Raw genomic sequence first — 17943 nt, forward strand, 5'->3', positions numbered from 1 at the left:
TCTTAATTCAAACATTAACACGTGGTTCACAGATCTCTATTTTTTTCAATGCTTTTATTTGTCATAATATTAAGATTTATTTTGACTCACAGGTTAAATGTTAAAAGATGAATGATGTGTGCATGTATGCCTCTGCCATCTTGTTCCCCATGAAGATATGTGACTACAATGCACTTAAAAAATAAGAAAAAAAGATTTTGTATCAGCTAATGTGTATTTTGCATTTCAAAATAAGAAATAGAGAAGGAAAGGATCTAGATGGTGGTGAGGGTGATGATGTAAAGTCAGTTTTTGCAAATATTTTGAGGAAACTTAAGAATAAGTAACCCTTCTTCATTGGTACCATTGTTTGGGTTTCTTGTAACCTTCTAAGGTACTTGGGAGGCTGAGACAGAAGGATCAACTTAATGAGAACCTGTTTCAAAATAAAAAATAAAAATAGGCCTGGGAGTCTAGCTCAGAAGTAGAATACCCCTGGGTTAGATCCCTAGAAGTACCAATTTTTTAAAAATTTTAAATGGATTACTCTGTGTTGAGATGGCATTGTTTTAAGATATATGTCATTTTTGCAGTGGTGATATGATCCTAAAGTACTCTAGCTGTACAACTACTATTTAGCTGCCTGTCCCCCCATAAATGTGCCTGGAGTATTTAAAAAATAAATTAGATTTGGAGTATTAGTCATGCTGACCTGTAATTTATGGATGCATATATGTTTTTACTTTGTAAATATAGTTCATTTACCCCCAAAATGCAAGGCAGACGGATGGGGACTGCAGGAAGATCCATCATGAAGAGCACCAGTGTGAGTGGGGAAATGTACACACTGGAGCATAATGACGGCAGCCAGTCAGACACAGCAGTGGGCACAGTGGGAGCAGGTGGAAAGAAACGGAGATCCAGCCTGAGTGCCAAAGTGGTCGCCATTGTGTCTCGAAGAAGTAGAAGCACATCGCAACTTAGTCAAACAGGTGAGTGGCGTGCATTCACCTTAAACATCTCCAGTTCTTGCTGGAGAGACAAAAGCTAACTCTCACGCTATGTCTTGTGATGCTTGTGATGAGACTGTACATTGTATTGGGTTCTTCTTTGGGAAAAAAGGGTTTTCTCTGTCTCTGAAAATATGTTAAAAATATGAGATTTTTTTCTGTGCAACTCTCTGAAGAAGGTATCATTTGTTAATCTGTAAAGTGATCAGATGTTTTCTATTAAGCTAAAAACATTTAAAGCTATGTTTACAAATATGCAAGGAAATGCAAAGAAGTGTTAGAGATCCAAATTGAATTATATGCAAGAAAAGCAACAGAATTCCCTTTTCAAAATGTTTCACACTTCTGTCACCTATACTTTAGGCTATGTCTATATTTTTTATAGAAAAGAAGGTCAGTTGTGCAACTTGAATTATAGTTTTTGAAGTACTGTATGAATATAATTGGACTGTATTTGTTATACTGTCAATGCAAGAAAAAAAAAACCAGAAGCAATTTTTACTTTAGAAAAATGGGTCAGTGAATTCATGCAAAGAAAAATATTTTAATATGAATTTGTGCTTCAAATATTTTCTGTTTCTTATAAATCTTAAAAGCTTTATGTCCTAAAGGTATTTATTTAAAAAAAAAAGAAAAAGTAAAAGCAAAAACAGAAGGGAGAAGGGACTATTGTTGTATGGTAAAATATAATACACTGTTTAAAATTATATAATATTTGGTTATACATGTTATGCAATACATTGCTGTACTAAACACTATGTAAAAACAAAGGTAAGTGAAATAGTGAGCCAAGTTAAATTGTCAGCACCTGTTTCTCCTCTTGTGGTTATTGATTCCATTTTCTGTTTCTTAATAGCAAGAACCTGTCAAAAAATTTACTTCTGAGAAAGCCTTCATAAAATCCTTTCGATAGCTCACTCAGCATTATGGAAAGTTCCTATTTTAAATTTGTGTTTTCCTACATATACTGACAAACTAGAAGTAGGAAATTTTGAGCCATTTAGAAATTGAACAGAGTGCATAGAGCATTTTATGTGAACAGAGGTTTGTCATAGCATTAGAATGAGCCTGGTGTAACTGGCAACCCAGTAGGGGCCTGTTTGCTCCCCAGTAAGAGAAGGTGTTTATCCGTTCATGGCTAAGGGGGATCCTGTGTCTTCCTTAGGGTCAGGGTCTGTAGAGTAGACATAGGAGGCATTTTTCATTTGTGTGTTGTTCTATGGCAGCTTTTCGTGGTTACTGGTTTTGATATAATGCTTTACAGATGGGGTGTGGAGAAGACTTTTACTTCGGCCAGACTTCAAAATATTTCATCATTGAGATGAAGTGGAAATGTTCTTTGATGTGATTTCAGGAAATTTGAGCTCTTCATGTAAAATGCTAGCAGATTAGAAGATGGCTCATCTCTGCCTCCCCAGCTGACCTTCCCTTCTGAATTTTCCTTCTAGTTAGTCCCTTGTCTGTCGTTCACTGGTTGAGCAGAATGGTTTTTTTTTTTTGTTTTGTTTTGTTTTGTTTTTGGCATGGGAACTATACTTGGGCACATCTTTGTAGGGTTCAAAAGGTGCTGAGGGACACTCAGCCCTTTGCCTTTTGAGTTTAAATTGCATCCCAGTTATGGCCATGTGTTGACTTTCAAGTAATTTTTACCTTCCCAGAAATTGCATTGCTAATAACTTTCCTACTTTCAGAGATTAGGTTACAATGTATAGGTGCCAAAGAGACACTGGATTACAGACATCAGAGGTCTCGCTTTATTCAAGGAGCCCTCCAACTGAACGGATAGTTATGAAAGATTTTATAGTAATATTAATTTATCAATAATTTGAAGAATATAATAATGTTATTAATGTATTAAAACAAGCTGTAGCCGGGCGTGGTGGCACACGCTTGTAATCCCCGCGCTTGGGAGGCAGAGACAGGAGGATCACGCTGGTTCAAAGCCAGCCTCGCTGGCTTAAGAGACCCTGTTTCCAAATAAAAAAATATAAAATAGGTCTTGGAGTGTGGCCAGGAGATAGAAGGGCTTCCAGGAACCCCAGTACCACCAAAAATAAAATAAAATTAAATAAATAAAACAAGTTGTATATTCTATGAAATAGAACATTATTTATATTCAGTGTAAATTTGAATTATGTCTAATGTAAATAAAAACTATAATTGAGGGCTTTCATTGTAGTGAGCCTATTACCCACCTTAAAATACCCTGGGACACAGGTTTTCTCCTGTGCCAAGACCGATGATATAGACATGAAGCACTTAGAGATAGAGTTTAACCAAACTTCATCTCTATTTAGAATACCGGATTTCAAAAATGTAATTTCCTTTTTATTTTTAGAACTACAATTAAGCTCTGAGGAGCATATTTGATCTCTCCTCAAAATCAAGAAAATTTAACAAAGAGCATAGTAAACAACATATATTACTGTATTATTTGCTATGCTTTCAATATATTATAATATAGTATTATTAAATGCACATAGTTTTCTTTAATTATATATAAATTTCTATTATATAATCATATTAAATATATAACTGTATATATTTATTCTTATAAAATATTTCAATTGTAAATAAAAGTAATTTTTAAAATCACCTCTATACACAATTGAAAATGGAAATAAAAATAACATTTTAGAGTACATATTTTAGCCAGGAGAGTAGCATTAATAAGTAGATTTTCAAATATTGAAGCTAGCTGATAATCTTTAGTAATGCCTTTGGCCAATAAAGCACATAGATAAAAATCTACTCAATAAACAGTAGGTGAATTAGATTGAAAGGGTGTGAAATGGTGAAAGAAAGGGAAATTTTAAGAAAAACAACCCTGAGCCAGAAATATTTTGCAATTGTATGAAGCTTTGGGGAAACTCAGGGCCTGGCTGAAAAATGTAACCAAGATCTTAGCTTATGTTTGTTCAGTCACCTGACCTATGCAATATGAGAATTCCCCACAGACACATTTGTACACTAAATTACATGATAACCCATCAGTGCTAATCTCTCTTCACTAGTAAATGAAGACATTACCGAGGAGGACTCACAAATCTGTGAGGAATTATCTCTAAATGCATTCCTAAAATCATGGTAAGACACAACCTAAGAATGACATGTGTTCTTGTGTCTGAGTGAATAAAACTAATGGCACTTCTATGTCTAGATCTTTTTCTTTGCAGTATTAAGTTTTATATGTAAATGTGTGTTTACATAACTTCACTCCTTTATTGGTCACAACACACTTATTATTCCTATTTTCTGTAGTACTATCAGGTACATTGAGAACTGAAAATATAGAAGCACTATCTCCAGGGAAAGGAAAACATTCACACTTGAAACAAGCACAAACCAAACAAGAGAAATGAGCAAATCTAAAGGAGAATGTCAAATGGTAAAATCCAGTGCTGTTCACGTATGTTAGCAAGGGAAGTGGGAAGAGAAATTGATGAAGGGCTGAGTGTCTTTGGATGAGGATATATATGCAGAATTGATAGATGATTGTGTTCTAGCCATCATCTGACCCACTCTTATAGCACGCACAGCTGAGCATTCTTTGGTAAGTTAATTTTCCTTCTACATACTGACCAGGATGTGGTAATTAACCCTGATTATAGAAAATGTTGCAGGAAAGCCAGGTGTGCTGAGGTACACTTGTAATCTCAGCACTTGGAAAGCTGAGACAGGAAGATCACAGACTCACAGCCAGCCTCAGCAACTTAGCAAGGCCTTCTGCAACTTAGTGAGACCCTGTTTCAAAAGATAAAATAGGGCTGGGGGTATAGTTCAGAGGTAGAATGTCCCTGGGTTTAATCCCCAGTACCACACACACACACACAAAAAAAAAAAGAAATGTTGCAGGACTATTTTATAGTTTTCAATCAGGAGTCAGTAGAACCTAATAAGTTTTCTACGTCTGACTTTCTTTTTCTTCTTTCAAAATTCTCTCCTCCAAGTTCGTTTCAGGACTCTCCTTCTCTGTTAGTCATCCTCTCTCATTTCAACATCCAGCAATACCTTTTGCTTGTCCTCCACATTCCCAGATTCAGTACTCATACTTCATGGTCAGTTTGCATCCAACAAAAGATTTGAGGGCTCCTTCCATGAGCAAATGGTAGGTATATATTTGTCAAGAAAAAATATCTCACAGTGACACAGAAAAGCAGAAAATTTCCACTGATTTGACAATGACCCACTCCTTCCAAGTAAACCTGACAGATACTTTTCAGTCCATTAAGCTCCTGATACATTTTCCTCTCTTTGTATTACAAAATTATTTTGTAGAAATTAATGAGAAGATAATTTTATTAAAATACATAGATTTTGCTGGAAGAAAACCACAAATGTATATTTCAATAAATTACTCCCAACCCATAAACACAGTTTGGTTGTAGCAAATGTATATAAGTGAGTTATTTTGGGAAATAGATTTTGAAAAGAGCTTGCAGCCTCACCTTAAAAGCCCTTTAAAGTACTTTGCTCATTCTTTGTCGGAATGCTTTTAATTAGGAGAATCTAATAGACACATATGCTCCTGAATCAGGAGAATTGGATGGAAATTGGAGTTGGGGCATAGACTGATGGATGAAAAGCCACATGGGCTACAGTGAGTTAGAGAAGCTGCCACAGAAATGAAAAGAGAGGTCACTTAGCAAAAGGGATGAACAGAAGACAGGCTCAGCAGATGGAATCCCCCACTCAGAGACAAGTGATAAGGGCCAAAGGGAGCATTTGGAGAAAGGGGAGGCAGGGTCCAAAAAAAGAAGGAGTAACCAGAGAGAGACTAGTTCAGAGACAAGGGACTCTCGAGAAGCAAGTTGATCCTACTTCAGAAAGGTTGCAGGGCACAGCTTTGAGTCTAGGAGCTGAGTGGCTGTTCCTGACCCTAAGTTTGGGTAGAATAGTGCAGGCAGGATGAGGCTAAAGTGAGCCCTGAGTGTGGCATGGGGTTCATGTGGGCTGTAGCCATCCACTCTCCACCCTGCCATTTGCCTGTTTGCTTCTCTCTAACCGTCCTCTCAGTCTCCTGCCACTTTGAATGAAATTCTTACTGACGGAAGCAGCAGCTAGAACAGGAGATAGTAATCATGGGAGCCCAAAACGAAGGAGTGAGAGGGTGCCTGGTGGGTGAGTTTGCACCAAGCCCCATTCCAAAGGCTGCTCAGATGGACGGGGCTGGGCTGGAAAATGGATAAATTGAGGCAATTGTTATGAATTTCTCTTCTAGAACTTTAGCATTAAGAAGTGAAGAGATCAACGTTGACCTGCCCTTCTTTCTTCTATCCTTCCAGCATTTGCCAGGCATTTTAACCCCTAATTACCAAGTAAATAAAAGGAGAGAGAGAGAGAAAGAGAGAGAGAGAGAGAGAGAGAGAGAGAAAGAGAGTATATAACTATGAATAAAAGGAATTAAAGAGATCTGTTTTTCCAGGATGAAGTTAGAAAAAAAAACCTAAATGGATAAACAGTGCAATGCAAATTTTTTAATTGAAACACAGGGGATAATTTAGGGGCACAAATTTATTAATGGAGAGTGAGAAGAAATTCTTTTCCCCAGTTTGATGGAAAATGAAAAATGGTTGAAGTATAAAGGAATATCACACTGGGAATATTGAAAACTGAAGGAGTTTGAGACAAAGACCCTTGATCTCAGTGCAAATGAAGTGACAGGAGATGGAAGGAGTGAGGGTGTAGGGTGGAAGTGTTGTAAGAATTAACTGAAACAAAGAAAAACACTACTCAGCAGCACTGGGATTCCAGCTGAGTTAGGATTTTACAAACCATTTGAAAAGCAATTTGTAAAAAAAAACACTTACCAGGGATCAAAGCCACCCTTGCAGGTGTCCAGTTCACAGTAGCCGTTCTTTTGTCTTTCAAAACTGCATTTCCCCTCTCTGTTCATCCCCAGTGTCCTGGCTGGAATTCTAGAGAGCACCTTGAGATTCCTTGAGGTCATGTTGCCACATTCAGTAAGACTCAAGAGTTGAAATCTGATTAGGACTCTGCCCTCTATCGCTCCCTCCCTTCTTCCCTCCTCTAGAAATTGACCCAGGAACCAAGGCCTCACACATGCTAATCCTGTGCTCCACTTTCCACTGAGCTGTACACCCAGTCCAAGATCTGGGCTCTTGAACTTATTTTAGAAATACACCTGTCATGTCTGCTATTTACTATTTATTTTTACTCTTTGTAGCATGAATACGAATCTCCTTATTGGAGAAAACAAATGCTTTTCCTCAGGTTTTTTCTTGTGTGTGTGTGTGGGGGGGGGTTACTGGGTAATTCAGGAGCATTCTACCCCCAAGATACACCCCAGCCCTATTTTTTTAAAGTTATCCTAGGATTAGCTTGGGTTAATTCCTTGCTTTGGTGTTCTTTGTGTATTTGTTCTTTTTAATTTTTTTTATTGAACATAAATGGTATACATTTAAACTATACTTGATGCCCTCTCCCCCCTCCCACCCCCATTTTCCCTCCCCCCCTCCCAACAATTATTGTCCCGGGTAACCATCTCATATTCATAATTTTACACATATTCAGATGTGGACCCTCATTAATCAAGTTCAGCCTTCCTCCTCTCTGTCTTTCCATTCAAGCTTTGCTGGTATTTCCCCTCCATTATCTGGAGTACCACTGGTATCCTCTAGGTTCCCTAGTTTGGGCATATTAGAGGAAACATATGTACCTTCTCCTTCTGTGCTTGGCTGGTCTCACTTAACATAATGCTCTCCAGGACTTTCCATCTTCTTGCAAATGGTATGATTTTGTTCTTTTTTATGGCTGAGTAGAATTCCATTGTGTGTATTTCCCAGAGTTTTGCAATCCATTCATCTGTTGATGAAAACCTATGTTGGTTCCATATTTTGGAACCAACAATATTATATTGTTTTGCTGCTATGAACATGGGTATGCATATGTTACTGTAGTTGTCTGATTTCAACCTCTTTGGAAAAATACCCAGGAGTGGCCGGGTGTGGTGGCGCACGCTTGTAATCCCCGCGCTTGGGAGGCGGAGACAGGAGGATAGCGCAGGTTCGAAGCCAGCTGCGCACGCTGGCTTAGGAGACCCTGTTTCCAAAAATGAAAATGTAAAAATAGGTCTGGGAGTGTAGCCCGGAGGTAGAAGGGCTTCCAGGAACCCCAGTACCACCAAAAAAAAAATACCCAGGAATGGTATAGCCAGATCATATGGTGGATCCATTCCCAGTTTTCTAAGGAATCTCCACACTGATCTCCATAGTGGCTGAACTGGTTCATACTCCCAACAACAGTGTAAAAGAGTTCCTCTTTTTCCACATCCTTGCCAGCATTTGTTATTTGATTTCTTTACACATGCCACTCTGATTGGGGTTAGATGGAATCTCAGCATAGTTTTGATTTGCATCTCCCTGATGGCTAATGATGTTGAACTTTTTTCATGTATCTATTGGCCATTTGTATCTCTTCTTTTGTGAAGGGGCCAAACTCATATGCTGGAGAAAAGACAGCCTTTTTCAACAAATGGTGCTAGGAGAACTGGCTATCTATTTGTAGAAAGATGGAACTAAATCTTTACCTCTCACTGTACACAGGAGATCAACTCGAGATGGATCAAAGACTTGGAAATTAGACCAGAGACTGTGAAGTTATTAGAGGAGGACATAGGCTCAACATTTCAACATATAGGCACAGGCAGTAACTTTCTCATCAATACCTTCAAAGCGCAGGAATTAACAAGTGGGATGGCATCACACTAAAAAGTTTCTGCTCATTAAAGTAAACCATCAATAACCTAATGAAAAAAGCCTACAGAATGGGAGATCTTTATCAGCAACCACTCTGATAGAGGGGTAATATCCAGAATGTACAAAGAGCTCAAAAGATTCTACACTAGCAAAATAAATAACCCAATCAAAAAATGGGCAACTGTGTCAACTTACTTTTTTTTTTAAAAGGACTAGGGTGTACTGCAGAGGTAGAATGTCCCTGGTTTCAATTATAAAAGAAGGAAGAAATGAAGGAAGGAAGGGCGAGAAACTGAATTAGAGTTTATATATGAGTTCATTACCTCACTATGATCCCATTCAAGTATATGTACCTGTAGAGAGATACCATTTCATACAGCTTTTAAAAATATCTTCCATCCAGCCCTGTCAGATACTCTCTCTGATTTAAGGCTAGTACTGTTTTCTGAGGACTCTCTGCCTTTACTTCTACACATATAAGTTGCTGTAGCTTCTGGGAAGAAAGGCTAAGGCAGTCTAAAGATTTTAATAATTTTGTTTTGGATCTGTCACTTATTAACAATTCTCGACAGAAACTCAACAGTTTGTGCACCCCCAAAATTTCTGAAACTGAAAGCTACTGTGGATCAAAATCTTGTTTAAATCTAAGTTCTTTATCTGTACCTCATTTATTTGATTTATTTAATGGCACAAGAAAAACATTCTGAGGAACGTAATGTTTCATGTTCTTTGTTTTCCGAGTGCAAAATAATGGTGCCAGAAATGATTCTCCAGTCTGCAAAACCATCAAGTGAATGTAAGCATGGGTTCTTGTATTTACTGTTGCTGTCTGGCTCAGGAATTCACTACTGTTAATGGAGACTCGATTCAGCGCTTGTAACTCATCTTCTGAGCAGATGCCCTAATAAGGAGTAGTATTTTCAAACATACTCCAGCTGCTCTATTTTTGTTCATTCCTTGCTCTGAACTACGAATTTTGAGTTTGGCTGAGTTGGAGATAAACTTTCAGGTTGGCGTGACAGAAAAACAATACTGATTTGAGTAATTATTTTATTATTAATTTTAATCTCTGAATATAGGAGAAGAAAGTTAATTTATTAAGTGCTTTCAAGACACAATACTAAGAATTCAAATTACATGCAGTGATAACTATTTAATTTTAAGATAATTCTTAAGCAGGAGATCTATTTCAGAATGGGCATCATAGATATTTCATGGAGTTGGAAATGGAACAAGAAATATATCTGATCACATTTAAACAGATGACCAATTTGGGTGTGTCTTCATTTAATACAAAGTGGTTTAAAGTATACTTTATTGATTGATTTTATTAATACTTTTACAGGAAAGCAAAAGGAGGATGTACAAAACTCATGCAATGTTACCACTAACTGCAAGTTCATTGTGCATATATATATTTTCGGCAATTTTTATGATTGTGCTAATAATATTGATAAAACCCATTAGCAATAATAACTACAACTTATTGAGCAATTACCACATGCAAACCATGTTTTAAAAAGCTTTGTGTATTAATTATTTCAACCCACAAAACAGAGCCATATGGTTATATGATTATTTCCCCTTTACAGGTTCCTGGTTTGCCCCAGGTCACACAACTCTCAGAAATTGAAGTAGAAGCCTGGTATGCTGATGTACAGCTGTAATTTAGTCAGGCCTTCATTTAGTGAGACCCTGTTTCAAATTTTTAAAAAAGGAATAGGGTATAGCTCAGAGGTAGAATGTCCCTGGTTTCAATTCTTAGTACTGAAGGAAAAAAAGAAAGAAAGAACAAAGGAAAAGAAAGAAACTGAATTTGAGATTATATTCTTATATTCATTATGTCACTATGATCCCATTCAAGTGTATGTATCTGTAGGGAGATACCATTTTACACAGCTTTTAAAAACAATCAAAAGGTTTATAATTATTTTTGTTTTATTACTCTGCCATTTTTAGATTAAAAATTAAAATAACTACCTTGTAGGTAGTTTGGACAGTTAATAAATGGTTGAAGAAATCAATAGATATATTTAAATGATTACCTTGTATGGTTTCCATAAGACCTAATTCAGAATTATCTGGTTCACCTGGGTGGTCTAATCTCCCACACCTTAAAGTACTCATCATCTAATAGTGTTTCACCCCTTTTCATAGCCTTACTTTAAAATATTTGAAGTATCTTCTGAAAATAAATAAATAAATAAATAAATAAATAAATAATAAAACACTTAACACACCATGTCAGGAGACCTGTGCCAGGGCACAGTTAGGTTGAGCTAGATGGATGTGAGAGATTTTGGTCTTAAAATAAATCCTTTCTCTCTGAAAGTTAGTGGACAACAGGGAGGAAGAGATGCCATAATAGTTAAGGGCATGAGTTCCATTTGCTAGGAGAGTGCTGGCTGGGAAAGAATCATGTTTCTGTAAACTCTGGTATGTGGAAACTGGGACATTCACTTGGAAGATTGGTGAAATGTCCACAGTGCCGTCAGTCAGCTGTACTTTCTCCTCACATATCCCACTTGGTGCACACACTTGAAGTACTTAGGGATGCCTTGAAGGCAATTCATCTCAGATAAGCATTATCTGCAAGAGAAGGAGCTAAGTCCTCTCTGGACCAGCTCCCTCCCTCTGCTCTGTTACCCAGCCTGCACTATGTTAGGTCAGGGGTCAGGTTAGGAAACTCTGGCTCAAAACCTCTTTTATGTTGTTTTGTGTTTTTTTTTCTTTTAATGGCCAGTGAGCTAAGAAAAAAATTATAATAGTTGAAAATAATCAAAATAATATTTTTTGTGACAAAAAATAAATTTTGGCATCGATAGATACTGTTTTATCGAAATGCAGCCATATCTACTCATTTACATGTTTCCAATGACTGCTCTCATGCTGCGTGGGGAGTTCTCATAGGGATTCTCAAGAAGGAAGACTTATGCCCTCAAGGTTAAGACACTTCAGATATTCAACTTTACCCTAAAAATTAATCCCTGACTTAGCTGCTTTCATAAAGCAATAGAAGCATTTTGCTCAAGCCTAATTTTTCCAGCAGAAAAATCCAGAACTGTGTTTGTTGTTTTACCTATATTTATATCCCTAGCACTCAACGCATTGCCTATACTAAGGACACAAAATTCTGTTTGAATGTAAAAACCTTTCCCAAGATTTTTCTGTTTTTTTCTTTCTTCATAAGCTATTCAGGTCTCCTCTCAATCTAACATGAGTTCTACCCATCCGGCTCACCCAAACTGTCCTGGCTGGGTCACAGAAAAGTGGAAAGATATGAATTTTGAGGTAAAATTGAATTTATGATATAGCTTGCAGATACATATGGAAAACCAATAAGATGTATAGAACAGAAAAGAAATTCTACTTTGACATGAATAAATGGTTCTTACTTATTCTGTGCCTCATTCTGTTCTATGTTCCAGCCAGACTCACCTTCCTCAGGCCCACATAGCATCCTTGAGGGGGAGCTCACAAGTGCTGTGCACATGCCTGATCTTACACCAAACTTCATTGTTACGTATCATTACAGTGCACCAGTGAGAGTAAATAAGAAAGGAGGCATTGACAAGAGAGAGAAGCTCTGCCTCTGTACCCCTAAAAGTGCTAATCCTTCCATTTGAAAAGTCATAATATCTTGATTGTCAAATTCATCTCTTCATTAAAACCCTTCCTACTTAAATTTCAACTTTCCACCAAGGCTAAAGGTAATTTCTCTTAAACTCTTCCAATACTTTTTCAGAAATTCTCATGTGGTAATGTATATACCTCTTTATCCATAAATACTGTAGATGAACAGTTACTCAAGGATTATAATCATATATATATAATCATATATATATATCATTTTATACAACATTGCTTTTAAATGCAGATGAATCTACATAGACATTGTGGAGAAATAAGTATGATGCTTGCTCTGCCAGAAAATCATGATTAAATGACAATTACTGATTTTATAATAGCATTTTATTTAACATAAGAGTATTTTCAGTGCATTTTTTTTCTTTGTTGTGGTACCCCTGGGGATTAAATCCAGAGGCATTCCACTTCAAAGCTAGTCTCCAGTGGGTAAATTATAAATTGGGGAGGGCAGGGTGGGCATACTGGGGATTAAACCTAGAACTATTATTGTACATTTGAGCTGCAGCCCCAGTCATATGTTGTTGTTGTTGTTGTTGTTGTTGTTGTTGTTGTTGTTTTTAAACAGGTTCTCATTAATTTGCTGAGAATGGCTCTGAACCTGTGATCCCCATCTTAATCTCCCAAGTCCCTGGATTACAGGCCTTTGCCACCACACCAGCTCTTAGTGGGTAGATTTTTAAAGCAATTTTTCATCTGTGTCAGCTTTTGTTATTTCTGGGAAATGAATACCTTTTTATTATTTTTATAAAGTAGAAGTGATTTGTAGAAATGGTTTGTTTTATTTTCTACCTTCTTTTCCCTTTCTTTTTTTCTTTTCCTTTCTTTTCTTTCTTTTTTTTTTTTTTTTTGGTTTGTTTTTGTTTTTGTGGTACTAAGGATGGAATCCAGGGCCATTCTATCTCCAAGCTACACTCACTCCCAGTTCAATTTTTAATTCTTTATTCTGAAACAGGGTCTCACTGAGTTGCAAAGGGCCTCACTAAGTAAGCTGGAGGCTGGCCAGGAACCCAAATCCTCCTGTCTCAATTTCCCAAATGCTGGGATTGCAAGTGTGTGCCACCATGCCCTGCCTGGCTCTTTTTTTTTTTTTTTGCCATATATATCATTTCTAAAGCACCGTAATATCAATCTAGATGCATTTTATCAGTTAATTCCATCTCACTGATTTTAGTTATTAATGCTTCTGTAAACAAGAATAGGTAACTACTATTTTAAGATTTTGAGGCAATAAATGAATGGTAACTACCATTACAGTAAAAGTCAAAGTACCTTAATTAGAAATAACTATAGGATAAAAATTTGCATTTATGAGCCATGGTTGGTAAAAGCATTACAGTTTCTAATAGCCTTTTACATGTTAACTTCATTTAATAAAGGTCTTTTAGCCTTATGAAAACGCTTCAGTAAGACCTGCAAAATTGTCCCTACATTTTGTCATCTTTTGTGGGTGGTTAGAGACAGAGGATCTTTATGAATAAGGGATAAGAATATAACTGCTTTTCAAGTAAGGTAGTGAATTTTTATTTAGGAAATAAATTTCTGATACCAGGTCAGCACATTGTAACACTTATTATAAAACCATTTACATGGTTAGAAGTCTTTTCTTATAACCAAAGAATGTGCTACACATAATGATTACTCATAGTTTTAGTGATGCTCAACAGACTTCATGTTCTGGAACTACAAGACAGTAAAAACATTTAGTATTCAGATTCAGACTCAGAACATTACAATGTTTTTTTGTAAAAAGAAAAACCACATTTCTTTTGCTCTTATAAAGCTTCTGAGAAGTAATCAATTATAAATAACTATAGTTTGAAAACATTCAAATTAAAAAGACTAAAAATCTTAAGACTAAATAAATAAATGTACCTTTATAAATAAAACAGTTGCATTGAAACACATTACAATAATATAATGATGTAGAAGTATATTAATTAGAAAATATCTAAAAATCTATAAACATCTTAAACTAATATTTTTATCTCTGAATTTGAACCTGTAAGAATCTTTGATTGTCTACCTGCATTATAGAAGCTGAAAATAGATTAAAAGCATCTAATGAGAGAGGCTGCAAGAAAGGAAAGTGTATTGATTAAAAATCCACAGGAAAAAAATAAAGCCCAGAGATAGTTAATCAACTCTAGGTGCTCCAGCCTGCTGCTAAAAATGTCAATGCCTATTTATACTTTCTTTCTTAGGAAATCCACCCAAGCAATTATTCAATTGTTCTTACAAAGACGACGAAAAAGAACAGAAAATGTCTTCGTGAGAAATAATTACATAAAATTTCATGTAGGTTATTTACAGAGTAGTATGGGACTCTAACTTCAGAAAATCATTGAAGACAAATACTAAATGGCATATGTATCAGAGACCCATTTAGAAGGCTGATGAAAATAGCAAAATCAGGGTAGGAAAAATTTACCTTCCAAGTGCCAATTTACTTTCAGTTCATTTCTTTGGCTTTCTATAAAACTTAGTAATAATTCTCTTTTCTCATGGATTATTATTTTTATTGTCTTTTTCAAAATAAAGATTCAGCATTTTATTACTTGAGGAAAACATTCTACTTTCATAAGTAATGTAATTTACTTAAAAATTTCGAATTAATTTTCGGTATATAGAAAAATGTGAAGGAAAAAAGATGGAATTTATATATGTTGATGTTGCATTTAAATGCATTGATTGGCATGCTAAACCAAGTTTTTTCCAGAAATGCTTGAATTCAGCCTACATTTTATTGAAATTATTGATTCCGTTTGTTTTTTCACATTTTAATTGCAATATATAATTTTACATATTTATGGGATACAGATGTGTACAATGTGTAATGATAAAATCAGGATAATTCACACATTCATAGTCTTTCTAAAGGGGTTCTTTTTTTTTTTTTGTATTTTTTGGAACCGGGAATCGGTTCCAAAAAATATTTTTTTTTATTTTTTGGAACCGGCGCTTTGCCACTGAGCTACATCCGGCCCCTCACACACTCATATTCTTAAACACTTATCATTTCTTCGTATTCAGAACCTTCAGACGTCTTTTGTAGGTATGTAGTGTGGATATTTTTTGGATCAAATCCAGGGCCTTGTGTGTGCTAATATGCACATTCTCTACGGCTGAGCTTCACCCCACCCAGACTTCTCTGTTCTTGTTATTTATAAATTATTTAATAAGTTGTGAACTCTAATCACCCCACTGTGCTGTACAGCAATAGAACTTGTTCCTCCTGTGTGACTGTATTTTAGTACCCTTCCTCCAGCTTTCCCCTATTCCTCTTCCCTTCTCTCCTTCCGGACTTGGACTATTCTGTTTGCTCTCTACTTCTTTGAGACTGACATATTTAGCTTCCACATATGGCTGAGAAGATGTGGCATTTGTCTTTCTGTGCCTGGCTTATTTCGCTCCCTTTCCAGCCATGTTGCCGCAAATGACAGGATTTCGTTGTAGCTCTTGATTTGAATGGCCAAGCTGTGTGTGGCCTGGCGCGTGGATGCCTGGGCAGGAGCGCCTAAGTCAAGTGGCTGTGCAGCTGCCGGGCTTGGTTGGCTCCCTGGTGCCCGTGCTCTGGAGGCAGACAGGAGTCCCCTCAGACCCCTGCCTGGGCTTCTCCATACTCAGGATGCCCCAGATTCACTGGCCCAGATAGCACGATCAGCCCGCATCTTCTCATGCTGTGAGCGGCTGGGTGGCATTGTTGAAAGTGGCGCAGTGTCTGTGCTTTTGTTCGGCTTTCTTATTTTTACAGTCACCATTCTGCATACCCTCTAGCTAGAAAATTCACAAAGCCTGTGCCCTTTACAACATGGCACTGAGCTTTCTTCATGGTACAGAGATAGAAACCTTTTTGTTTTGTTGTTTTGCCCTGAATTTGCTTAAAAGTCCATTTACTAAAAAACATATAAACAGGCAGCTAACCTCTTTTTATAGAATTTTATAATTTACAAAGCCCTTTTATAACTTACAAGCTCATCTCTTGAGTACAAAGTTATTGAAAGTTTTTAATAGAAGAGTATGTTCAGATTAGGAAAGATCAAGGATTTATTATTGAGGGAAGTTTTATTAAAATGACTTTTAAAGATAAACCTAATATGCATATCACTATTCCTTGAAAATTTTGTATACTTTATTCTCTTTTATACTTGTGTTGATGCATTTAGTGAGGCTCAAAATGATACATTCATACATGTAAACATCACTTGGTTAATTGCCCTCTGCATCCCTCTTCTCCACTCCCTCCCCACACATCGAGTGATACTCTAGCCGATTTCTTCTTATGCGGACATAACATTATTTGAGCTGTTTTCTTCCTCAACCCTTCTTGGCTCCCTCCCCGCCTGCAACCCTCATTCCCTTCCTCTAGTCTGCTGATCTCTCTCTTCTCTAACAGAAGTCCCTTTTGCTTCCTATTTCTCCCTAGCTTCTGCATATGAGAGAAAACAAACAACCCTTGACTTTCTGAGATTGGCTGATCTCATTTGGCATAATGCGTTCATCCATTTTCCTGTAAAGATGTTGTTCTTTATAGCTGAGTAAAACTCCACTGTGTCTGTATACCACGTTTTCTTTATCCATTTGTCTGCTAACAGACACCTAATTGGTCCCCTGATTTATCTGTTATGATTGTGCAGCTATAAACATGACTATGCATGCATACTATAGTATTCTGACTTTGATTTTTTGTGGAAAGACACCAAGGAGTGGCGTAGCTTAGCCACATAGTGGCTCTGTTCTAGTCCTTTGAGGAACCTCTACACTGATCTCCATAGTGGTTTTACTAATTTGCAGTCCCACCACTAGCATGTAAGAGTTCCTCTTTCCCCACATTCTTGCCAGCATTATTGTTGGGCTTCTTGATGATTGCCATTCTAACTGGAGTTAGATGGAATCTCAGTGCAGTTGTGATTTCCATTTCCCTGATTGCTAATGATGTTGAACTCTTTTCATATATTTATTGGCCATTTGTATTTATTCTTTTGAGAAATATTTATTCAGTAATTCATTTTTAATTGGATTGTTTACCTAATGTTAAGTTTTTGAGATCCTTCTGTATTCTAGATATTAGTCCTCTATCAGAAGAGAAGCTGGTGAATCATTTTCTCCCATTTTGTAGGCTCTTTATTCAGACTCTTGTTTTCTTTGCTGAAGAGAAGCTTTTTAATTTGATGCTAGTCCCATTTAGTAAGTCTGGTTTTATTTCCTGAGCTTTGGGGTCTTACTGAGGAAGTCTCCAGTGCTTTAATATTAGAGAGTTGCTCCTATAGTGATTACAAAGTTTCTGGTCTAATTTCTAGGTCTTTGATCAATTTTGAATTGTCTTTTGTGCAGGGTGAGAAATAAATATCTAAGTTTCATTCTTCTACATATGGTTATCCAGTTTTTCAAGTTTCAGTTTTCAATTGTTAAAGATTATATCTAACTGGGCATGGTGGTGTATTCTTGTAATCCCAGTACTTGGGAGGCTGAGACAGGATTGTAGGTTTGCAGCTAGCCTCAGCTACTTAGTGAGGCCCTCTGAAACTTAATGAGACCCTATTTCAAAATAAAAAATAAAATAGGGCTGGAGGTATAGCTCAGACAGAACC

At 36.6% G+C, this 17943-nt stretch overlaps 1 protein-coding gene across 41 annotated transcripts in view; it reads left to right on the forward strand.

The window, feature by feature from the left end:
- The window catches only part of LOC308265769 (regulating synaptic membrane exocytosis protein 1), a gene marked incomplete at both ends in the record, with an annotated part of 229736 nt that overhangs the window by 157932 nt on the left and 53861 nt on the right, over positions 1–17943 (forward strand). For 21 of the 41 annotated variants that reach the window (XM_080699656.1, XM_080699636.1, XM_080699675.1 and 18 more), the window contains one exon: positions 736–971. The exons of 14 other annotated variants lie outside the window; for them this stretch is intronic. In XM_080699656.1, coding sequence (XP_080555782.1) covers positions 736–971 — 236 coding nt within the window. The remainder of the gene's footprint in view (positions 1–735; positions 972–17943) is intronic. 6 more of the 41 variants (XM_080699638.1, XM_080699673.1, XM_080699676.1 and 3 more) reach the window with 1 other exon arrangement.

This window comes from Muscardinus avellanarius (assembly GCF_963383645.1).
Source record: "Muscardinus avellanarius genome assembly, chromosome: 8".
Taxonomy (NCBI): Eukaryota; Metazoa; Chordata; class Mammalia; order Rodentia; family Gliridae; genus Muscardinus; species Muscardinus avellanarius.